This window comes from Bombyx mandarina, chromosome 04, assembly GCF_030267445.1.
Source record: "Bombyx mandarina strain Sakado chromosome 04, ASM3026744v2".
NCBI lineage: Eukaryota > Metazoa > Arthropoda > Insecta > Lepidoptera > Bombycidae > Bombyx > Bombyx mandarina.
The window spans coordinates 14,656,279-14,668,340 of NC_143211.1; the positions used below are offsets into that span (position 1 = coordinate 14,656,279).

General features: G+C 37.2%; 1 protein-coding gene across 1 annotated transcript in view; it reads right to left on the reverse strand.

Moving 5' to 3' along the window:
* Positions 1-585: 585 nt before the first annotated feature.
* Positions 586-12,062, reverse strand: part of LOC114246040 (carbohydrate sulfotransferase 11) — a 39,562-nt gene continuing 28,085 nt past the window's right edge. The window contains exon 4 of the mRNA XM_028178418.2: positions 586-4,658. Coding sequence (XP_028034219.2) covers positions 4,429-4,658 — 230 coding nt within the window. The 3' untranslated portion in view covers positions 586-4,428. The remainder of the gene's footprint in view (positions 4,659-12,062) is intronic.

Sequence of the window (12,062 nt, forward strand, 5' to 3'; positions counted from 1 at the left end):
CCTAACAAAAACATATATTTAAGTGCCGCAAAAAGCTATCATAATTGTAGACATGAGCAAACCCTAATTCAGGGTCATTAAATTGGGATTTATCATCATCATCATTTTCCTGCCCTTCTCTCAGTCACTTGGGGTCGGCGCAACATGTTTTCCTCCTCTCCTTCCATAGTCCTCTAGCATATACCATTTCTTCACTCAGTGCCTTCTTATTATTTTTAATGTCTGTTAATGCAGTATTTGTGTGAAATCTATACTAATATTATAAAGAGGAAAGATTTGTTTGTTTGTATTGAATAGGCTCCGAAACTACTGAAACGATTTGAAAAATTCTTTCACTGTTTGGAAGCTATCTCAGAGTGACATATGCTATATATTTTTTTTTTTTTAAATCGGGATCCTTGCTATATCTGCAATAATGTAACCCAAGATCATTCAAAACTATCTTTATAATTTTCTTTTTTTAGTAAGTTGACGCAAATAGAAGGGTTGATGTGTGTGTATTATGATTGTTAATTTGGATTTTTTTATTAAAGACCCGAGCGAACCTGGAGCGGGCCGCTAGTCGAGAAATAAATTGAAAGACAATTATGAAATGAATACTTTCAAATTTATTTCATTTAAAAATCTTTAGTACTAAGCGTACACACCGTATACAATAAAAATTAAAAAAATATACAGGAGTTAGCTAAATAATCGGTTTTACCGTTCTAGCTACTTATTTCAAACAAATATAATAAGGAATCTGCACATGGAAATCATATATAAACATTCCTAATGAAATTAAATAAATTGGTCTACCCTATGCTTAAGTAACCAATTTATTTACAAGTAGTTACAATGCCAGGAAATAAATAAAATCAATAAATTATAATTACTACCTATACGATGACAAAATTATACTCTACAAACACGCGTAGAGCACATACATAAATATACGATTAAGAAAAAAATCAGATATGTTTAATATTGTCCTTCTGCAAGACACATTTTTATTATATACAAATTATAAAAGCACCTTTTTTCCCTTCAAAACGCCCCAAGCGCCCCTAGCGGACAGACGACGAAATTACAAAACTAACCACTAGAGGCGCTGTAATACGCATATTTCACTTTGGAAACAAATCAATTTTTGATTCAAATTAATTGATTTAATTTTCCAGAAGAACATATTGCGTCATCAAACAACGCTTTTACAACTAAACGTTTACAGCAGTAAGATCATTATAAGTCAAGATAAAACTAATATCTTATTTAAGAGCACTCGATGAGACATCATGATTCTTAATAATATCAAACAAGTCTCCTAAAAAGTGTAATATGTTTTAGATATACGACACAATTAGCACCATCGGTTAAGCACCTAAATTAAATAATAATTGTACTAGTTAGTATTTATGTACGTAGATGCATTTGCTTAGGAAAACATTACTTATCACATTTCTCTTATACTAGTAATCTGTTTCAGTTGTTTTTTGCTATAGCTCAAACCCTCAGTCCCATAATCCTCGTGTGCGAACGCCATCCATCAATATTGAACCCGAAGACGGCGTCGGCCTTCTAATTGTTTATGGGCTCCGGAAATTCGCTGAGGTAATAATTCGCTTAGTGAACACAAAACTGACCAACAACCGCACTGTATACCAGTGAGTAAAGTGTACGTAAAAACGACATCAGACAACCGAATACCTCAGAACTAAATACTGAATCGCCCCTAAAACTTAGCTAACACAATCTAGCATTGGATTAAATAGAATAATATTATATTTATCTTATCTTATCTTATACCTTTAAGCGAACAATTCTTGTATATATATAATCTGAATCTCGGAAACGGCTCCAATGATTTTCATAAAATTTAGTATACAGAGGATTTCGGGGGCGATAAATCGATCTAGCTACAATTTATTTTCAGAAAATGTTGTTTTATTCGTGTTTTTAATAATCAACTCTTCCCGACATTTATTGGCGAATAAATTTTTCTTAATTGAGAGCAACTAACCGCTTTAAAGACACAACAAGATGGCGTTATCAAAAAAAAAACCGAGCTAAGCTCAATCATCATCTAGTAATAGATTAAACGATACAATGAATACTTAGTATACAAAATTAAGCGCTCAGTGAATTTGTAGAAAACTAGATCTGAACGCACGAGCCGAGCATATTACTATTCGATTTTTATTGTCAAATATAAGTATACGATCTAAAGATTTTTTTTTACGTATCGACACGCTTATGTCAGCACTCTAATATGAAAAAAATCTCGTTTACTTTACTTTAAGTATTGATATAATTTCAAAGCTATATTTGTTTTATTATAAACTGTTTCTCTGTAAGTGATTTTTGAGGCATTCAAAATATATCAATGTCTGTGGAAAAAAACAATTTTCATACCACAAACAACAACCTCATCACAACGCACTACACAAATTTTTTTGTGGATAGATTATTAAAAGACTGATCAAGAGTATTCGATGTTTGATTGTTGGACTTGAGGTATATCGATTCAATGCGATCCGAATAAATCGATTTAATACAAAATGATTCGTGCATCCCTAGGTCAATGCGTTCCCTGTTCGCATTTCGATTACGGCAAGTCGAGTTAATATTTGAAACATTTCACACATTACATGCGATAAAAAATAACTTAAGGAATTTACTTAGATTTAATAATAATAAGAAAGGAAGGAATAATCAAAGAATTAATATTGATAACGATTATAAAAAAAATTTGTAGAGGTAAGTAGCGATGGTTCACGATAAACTTATACGCTATAATTACTTACTTACCAAAAAGAAAAAAAATATAATATAAAAACGAATACTTTATCAAAATGGGACTTATATACTATTGAAAATGATTAAATAAATACATACTTGAATTCATGAACATGAACGAGAGATCTCTGACAGTTTCCAAAAAGGAAATAATATCATTTTTATGCAGACTTTCCTACTTTTTAGGATTCTAGGGATCTAGGTGATAAGAATAATCCTAATATTAGACATTTCGATTTGCGTTTTTTTTTTATTGCTTAGATGGGTGGACGAGCTCACAGCCCACCTGGTGTTAAGTGGTTACTGGAGCCCGCAGACGTCTACAACGTAAATGCCGCCACCGACCCAACGTAAATGCCACCACCCACCTTGAGATATGAGTTCTAAGGTCTCAGTATAGTTACAACGGCTGCCCCACCCTTCAAACCGAAACGCATTACTGCTTCACGGCAGAAATAGGCGGGGTGGTGGTACCTACCCGTGCGGACTCACAAGAGGTCCTACCACCAGTAATTACGCAAATTATAATTTTGCGGGTTTGATTTTTATTACACGATGTTATTCCTTCACCGTGGAAGTCAATCGTGAACATTTGTCAAGTACGTATTTGATTAGAAAAATTAGTACCCGGCTGCGGGATTCGAACATCGGTGCATCGCTAGATACGAATGCACCGGACGTCTTGTCCTTTAGGCCACGACGACTTCAAATCAATATTTATATAGATCTAACAAGATATAGAAAGTATTAAAAGTGTTTAAAGCATAACGTAGAACTCTATTATGTACTTTTTTAGATAATCTACCTATTGACACCTATTGAGACTTCTTTAAAACGCGATTGTTGTTAATAAAATCGCCCTTTTTGTTGTTCATTTTGTTAATAAATAACTGCATCAGAATGTAAAAGTGCATCAAAGCGCTTTGAGTGAATTGATTGAATCATTATATTATTTGCTCCGTCCCTAATTATTATACATACAACACTACTGCTATACAACATACTTAAAATGTTAAGTTCAACGTTGCAATTTCCGAAAAATCTACTATAAATAATACTATAAATTTACTATAAATACTAATAATAAATTTAATAACATACATACACATGTAAGTACATCAATAACTACTTGTGTGAACTCAACTCAACATTACCTCTGAAATTTCACGATGCCCAGTGAAAATATAATTTAGAAATTATATCAATTAAATCATTGTACTTATTAAACTATTCTAAATATAATGGAAGGAAATACAGCGACATTTTCAATTTCGTTGGACTAGTCACATATTATTCAAGTTCGGTGTAATACGATCGAAATGATCAAATGAGAAAAATATTTGTTTTTTTTTTTCATACTGTATGAAATGGTAAGCGGCATTCTTTACAATTCATTTAAGACTTTTTTAAAACACTACAGGACACATTTTAGTGCAAACATGAGAACCCCAAAATAGGAAATGTTCAGTATGTACAAGTAAAATATTTCTTTTTTCTTTTAAGTTTCTATTGTCATACTGCACATTTACTCACCGCGTGTTTCTATAAAACTTTATAAGGATCGTTCGCTTATATTTCTGCGTTAGTTATCCGGTAAGTGCTTCCGCATTCACAAAAATCGTATTAAATTACAGATTGTTTCATACAACTACATCAATCTAGATCAAAACCGACTAAACTATCTAAATGGTAATCGAATATTTTGAAATCGTATTTATATAGTTTGTATAACCTCCTTATCAGCGGTAAGTCTAGCTGCGAGTAGTACTTGTGGAGTTTCTGTGCGGTGCCCGAGGTGCTGGTCAGTCTCGGGAAATTCACTCCAGTTACTTGGATCGTGTGCAGTGCTAGGAGAACGTCGTCCAGGAGAGTTTCGTATTTACCTGAAATTTGATAAAGAAAATGTTATGTTTTTTGTTTTTTCTACCTATGCCGATAGCCTTGAGAGGCTGTATCAGCTTTACCATAGCGTGTAGGTGAGCTCTCGGTGGTCAAACGCAGACGCTGTCGCAGAATCTATCACCGGATCGGAAACACGATCCATTGAGAAGATCCAGTGAGAAACTTAGTGGGATAGTTTTTACTTCGGAATGAATTTATCAATATCCGATGGAAACTATCCAGTATCAGAACAGGCAGCTGCAAATCTTAGATACCCTAATGTAAAAGCCAATTTCGATATCATTATAATTAAAAACTGTCCTGATCTTCATACGCATGAATATTTGAAACAGGCGAGATACATGATCCCATTGATACAACGCGAACAAGCGTCAATAGCCAAAAGTTAAGGGAGATAAATTATGATGAGCAATAAATCAATACTACTACTTCTTCTTCTTCTTATCAGCCTACAGACATCCACTGCGGCGCATAGGCCTCCTCCAAGCCTCGCCACAAAGACCGGTCCCGCACTGCCTGCATACATCGGATCCCCGCGAACCTCAATAGGTCCTCGGTCCATCTCGTTGAAGTGGCAGTGGGCAGGGCACATTGCTCGTGGAACGGATAGTTGCTGGGGCCAGAACGTTCTTGAATGGCGACCGCGTACCGAAGACGTAGCGTGGATAGGCCTCCCACAAGATATTACTACTACCAATATCAAATTCGACGCGGAAACCTATTTTCGTCTCATCGACACTCAAATCTCTCTAAGGGCTCCGATGACCGCTTCGCATCAGCTGGCTGTAAGAATGTCTATTTAGAGAAACGGGAAAAGATAAATTTCCGCAGTAAGAGATGAGGGTCGATACGCGTGGGTGTATTTTAATAATTTAATAGCCTCAAACAATATAATATCATGCCCAATAATTTCGGAAGTCCAGACAAATCTGACACCATATTTGTGAGTCGCTGTTTTTTGTATTCGAGTCGTCAAGTTCGTTGCGTTTCTGGGAATCATTTCGGTATCCGGTCTACGGTTTTGAAGGTTGCCGTTCGTATTTGAGAACATTTAGACGTTTTCGTAGTTATTACACTTATTTGTTTATTATATGTTAGGTATTTCATTAAAACGACATTTTTTATTGCTTAGATGGATGGACGAGCTCGCAGCCCACCTGGTGTTAAGTGGTTACTGGAGCCCATAGACATATACGACGTATATGCGCCACCCACCTTGAGATATAAGTTCTAAGATCTCAAGTATAGTTACAACGGCTACCCCACCCTTCAAACCGAAACGAATTACTGCTTCACGGCAGAAATAGGCGGGGTGATGGTACCTACCCGCGCGGACTCACAAGAGTTCCTACCACTAGTCCTATATCTGCTTGTTGGTGTTTTTTAATGTTAATTGTGTACCAGTGTACAATAAAGTATATATACTCTCTCTCTCTCTCTCTCTCTCTCTAATATTGAAATGACGAGAATGATCAAAGTTCTACATTGTTGGTATATTCATGAATTTATTATGTCATATTCACTGTATGTTACATTTCTTCTAATTGAACCCGTATTACAGTGGTCTCAGTCACTAATGACTAGACTAAGTAGTACACTAGAATTGACACTGGTACTTGTTAGGAGTACAAGTTTTATCAAAATCATTTATTTCAACTTAGATGTCAGTATAACACACTTGTTGAATGTCAAAATATAAATAACAATGTTAAATCTACCACCGGTTCCAAAAAAAGCCACAGCCCTGAGAAGAATCGGCGAAACAAACTCAGCGGGCTTTTTTTTTGTTTTTTCTCAAATATTTTCTTTTTTTTTTAAATAAGTAAAAATATCTACAATAAACGAAAAAACAAGTCAAAAAATACAATTAAAAAAAATAAAAATGAAAAATGAAAAGGCCAGGAGCGAACGCCATCAAGATACATGATGTAGTTCGTATTGTTATGTGAATTTCGGTGACAGCTTCAAACTGTCAATCTGTCTATTCCAGTGTGAAAACGGAGGACTACTTAGCATCAACAGTTCTATGTTTGTGCTAAAAAAATGTTTTTAACATGCTTCGTCAAAAATTACAATACTCACTTTCAGCTACAAGCGTCGTCATAAGTAACCTATAGGTCCACGCTAACAGCAATGCGCGCATAAGCATCGGCTACTCAAACAAGCCACAAGGGATCTTTTTTTTTTATGATTGAAGGATTCCTGGTAGCCCGGAGGCCTTTCCAGTTCCACCAGGACAGGTGGGCGAGCAAAGGCTCAGCCAGGAGGGGTGGGATTTGCTTACAGCTACCCGAGCGCCTCCGAAGGAGACCTAACAGCTCAAGAGCAGCTGCTTCGCGAATGAATCTACTACCGGATCGGAATCGCGACCGCGAGAAACTCAGCGAGCTGATTCATGGGTTCGGTTGCACGGCGAACTCTTTGTCGAGTTCGACGAGTACGGTTACCGGGGTCCCTAAGCCTGCTCCTAGTGTTAGAGCTGAAGGCGTCTAATGCAAAGGTTATTGGATCTGATGGATCCGTAAGGACGTGCCACTCTGGATCGCACCCGGCCCGAAAGTACCCATTACGCTAGCAGCATTGCCACGCTGTATCGCAATGGTCAATCTCTGGACCAGGTACGGCCCAGACCGAAAAATTAAATCGTAGTTTGTTTTCTATGCGTCACCAAATAATCCGTGTGACAAAATTCACATTGACGTCAATTACTTAATTTGCATCTAAGGAAAAAGCTGAATCGCTATCACGAAACCAAGGCCATCATCGCTTTAAATACAATTATTATATTGTTTGTTTTTAACTAATATAGAATATATATGCAAAATATAGAATTTGTTTTAATGGTCCGGTATAATAGAGCGAACTTGTTCGTTCAGAAACTAAGCATACAGTTATATAGCAACGTTATTTAATGTAATTCTGGAATATGTATACCGTTCAGAAATATAGTATTTTAGATTAACGCTACAAAGGAATTTTTATAGCTTAGATGGGTGGGCGATTTCACAGCCCACCTGGTGTTAAGTGGTTACTGGAGCCCATAGACATCTACAACGTAAATGCGCCACCGACCTTGAGATATAAGTTCTAGGGTCTCAGTATAGTTGTAACGGCTACCCCACCCTTCAAACCGAAACGCATTACTACTTCACGGCAGAAATAGGCAGGGCGGTGGTACCTACCCGTGCGGACTCACAAGAGGTTCTACCACCACCAGTAATTACGCAAATTATAATTTTGCGGGTTTCATTTTTATTATACGATGTTATCTCTTCACCGTGGAAGTCAATCGTAAACATTTGTAAGGTACATATTTTATTACAAAAATCGGTACCCGCCGGCGGGATTCGAACACCGTTGCATCATTACAAATGCACTGGACGTCTTATCCTTTAGGCTACGAAGACTTCAAATTGGAAACTACCCCCCTTATCTAGTCCAGCTAAATGTTATTGCTGGTTTTGTATTAAAATAAAGTTTTTGACAAAATGTTTTAGTCCAGACGATGTTATATGATTACACCGATTCGATTGAATTTCAAAGGTAATTATTCAGTTCGTTCCTCTTCTAACGATATATCTTATCTACTCATTTAAACAAACAGCAAAACATATTTCTCTTCTTTGTCTATAACGTGAACCGATAGATATTTACAATTTACTTTCTTAACCTTCAGACACAGCCCACTGAATTTCTCGCCGGATCTTCTCAGTGGGTCGCGTTTCCGATCCGGTGGTAGATTCTGCGAACCACGGCTCTTGCTAGGGTTCGTGCTAGCAACGCCGTCAAGTTTGAGCCCCGTAAGCTCACCTACTAGTTAAGGTTACGCTGAAATAGCCTCTCAAGGCTCTCAGCTTAGGTAGGAAAAGAAAAATTACTTTCGAACATAGGCATGTAACTCCAAATTAAAGCCTACAAAAACCTTTTTAGTTTTATCTAGACAGATTGTGCATAGCAAAGATGTTGCGACTCTCAACTCTAGTAATTATTGGCCAAGGTTCAATTTATTTGGCGAAACCACAATCAACAGAAATAGGTCACAGTTAAGAATAGATACAATTACATGTGTCACGTACAAACTGTTCAACAAAGTCACATTCAATGGATCTTGGAATTGACTTGTAAAAAGCGCCTATTTTTTCTAAATATATATAACATTAGGGTAATATATACATTAGGGTAACATGGGTAACATGGGTAAATGGGTAATCGGGATACTAAAGCGTATCTAAGTATTCTAAGTTGTTAACCTCGAAGCTTCTTTGACGAATATGTTAATTTTTATCCCGAGGAATAGTCGCTAATGGTATTTTTAAATCAGTTCTCTAGGGCAATGACGATAACAATCGTCAAAAACCGTTCAAAAATATATTAAAATATTCGCAACTGCTACTATCAGATTACTGTATATGTGAAGGAATAATTTAGAAAGAGAGAATAAATACATTATATTGAACACGCCAATTTAAAATCGAGCCTTCGAAGCTACTACTGAACGAAGGAAGAATTAGAAATAAGTTATTAGATTTGTAGACGATTTGTGGATTTTGCTTGTCGTGTCTGTTTCTCCGACATCGACAAAGATGCGGCCAGGTTTGCAGCGTATGCAATTACGAGTATTATTTGTCTAAATGTTTCGGTAATCTGAGCAACTGGGTCGTCAGCCGCAAATTCCACCGTCACCACTTAGATATATTTTCTTGAAGCAATTCGTGATGAGTTCAAGTATTGAATGTATTCGCCACAGTTGTCCCAATTAAAAGAACCCTCGACACGCCCAGCTCTTTTCTTTGATAATCATTTTATTAATTTAGTACTACTACGTATAAGAGCCATATTTTATATTGATGTTTGACAATCCAGTTTATTTCTTAAAATTACAGTACTTCGGAGGTCTGTCTGTACATGACTATGGATACTTTTCGCAAAGCAACTGACTATTTCTCAACTTGATTCGCGTTACGAAATATGGAAGGTCGTAATGAATTCTAAAATAAATAATTGTATGCTTATGAGCTATGTTATTCATGTTATGTTAAAGTCGACTACTGTTTAACGTGACGCATGGTACAAAAAAATTACGTCTGTATTGCGTGCACGGTAAGAACATTTGAGAAACCATACTGTAAATTGGAATAGTTCTATTGTCATATTTTTTGGCTCTTGTAGACAGACGAGCATACGGCCCATCTGATGGTGTGTGGTTACCGTCGGTCATAGACGTCAGGAATACCACAGGGATAAAGCTAAGCCGCTGTCTACCGTTAGGTACTCTCTACAAGCCTCGTTTGAAGGACATCTCATAGCTTAACACGACTTGAATGGCTTTGAATTAAATTCTCGATGCAAACTCAACTTCGCAGGCCACTAATTGCAGTAGGAGCTCGTGTATCGTAAGTAATACCGGCTGTCTGTCTACGAAGACGTGACGTAAGTTCGAACGCGGATTCGAGAGCGCAAAAACAACGGGCCATCAGAATGTTGCAAAAAAAAAACCGTACCGTCAACTCGACGATGTGTTATTTTATTGGAGGCCGCCGAGGTTATTTTATCCGATGTACCTACTATGTTACATTGTAGGTACAAAATATATTTTCCTTGACTTAGATGCTCAAGTTCTTGACTTTCTCAAATGCTGTAAATAGCAAACATCCTTAGCCAATGCGGATGTTAAAAAATCCCCAAGCATATACCCGTATTTTTATTTTTTTATTTCTTAGATGTGTGGACGAGCTCACAGCCCACCTGGTGTTAAGTGGTTACTGGAGCCCATAGACATTTATAACGTAAATGCGCCACACACCTTGAGATATAGTTCTAAGGTCTCAGTATAGTCACAACGGCTACCCCACCCTTCAAACCGAAACGCATTACTGCTTCACAGCAGAAATAGCCAGGGTGGTGGTACCTACCCGCGCGGACTCACAAGAGGTCCTACCACCAGTAATTACGCAAATTATAATTTTGCGGGTTTGATTTTTATTACACGATGTTATTCCTTCACCGTGGAAGTCAATCGTGAACATTTGTTGAGTGCGTATTTCATTAGAAAAATTGGTACCCGCTTGAGATTCGAACACCGTTGCATCGCTCAACACGAATGCATCGGACGTCTTATCCTTTAGGCCACGACGACTTCTAGGACTTGAAGTAATTATATCGATTTCTGTCTTCGTTCTTCTTACTAAGGCGCCGGAATGTATAGTAGACTCTAGAAAAGTCTGGAGTTACTGAGAAGAAATCTATTTCTCAGAGGCCTAAAAGTCTAAAACACATTAAAAACGAAAGAAGGTAAAGTTAGGCAATGCCAGGCGCTCAATAACAGAAATCGACATAATTACTTCAGTGCGCTACGTAGGGCACCGATGACCTACATGGCATGGCATGTCAACATGTTAAACTGATAATGGTCTGCACGTGTTTTTTTTAAATAACGTAATGCAGTTTTTCAAATTAGGCTTACGTTCGCATGGACACGGCCCAGTTTTTTTTTTCTAAGTTGCAATTATTCGCTGACCAAATAATTTTTTTAAGTCTTTTTCTTAACGTGCTATTAAGGTCTTTGACCTCCTTCCTGTAGGGAAAATGAATGCGAATGTCGTCATGGCTAAACATTTGGCTAACATTTGAAATTTATGTTCGGTACTCCCTCTTTGATAATATAATACTCGAATGTATGACTTTTCATAATAAGGCAATTAAAGGGACAATTAGGACAATTAAAGTTACCTACTAGGTCCATTGATCGAATTCCGACCAAAATCATGGTTAATGGAATGCTTTATAACCTATTCTACTATTATTACTGTCACCATTATCAAATCGGCTGCAGACGTCCACTTTTTTAGGAAGAAAAGATTACGGTGTCCTGAAGGCTTTTCCAGTTTCGCCGGGACAGGTGGGCGAGCAAAGGCTCAGGAGGGGTGGGGTTTGCTAAAAGGAGACCTAGCAGCTCAACAGAAGCTGCTTCACGAATGCATCTACTACCAGATCGGAATCGCGACCCACTAAGAAGATCAGGCCAGACACTCAACTGTCTGATTTATGGATTAGGTTGCACGACGAACTCTTTGCAGAGTTCCGTGACTACAGTTACCAGAGTCCCTAAGCTTGCTTGTGTTGGAGCTGAAGGCGTCTAATGCAAGAGTTATTGGATCTATTGGATCCCTAAGGACGAGACTGAACATAAATCTGCTACTTAAAAATGTAGGGTATTTATAAAATTGCGTAATTTTAACGAAACGGCCTTCTCTTTTCATTTGAGATTGTGTTCTATTGTTTCAATTAATTCAATGCTTGTGTGCTCTCAGGAGACACGCGCTATGAATCAATATGAATGAATTTGCTTTCAAACCTTGACTCTTGTGCTAGTTATTTTTATGATC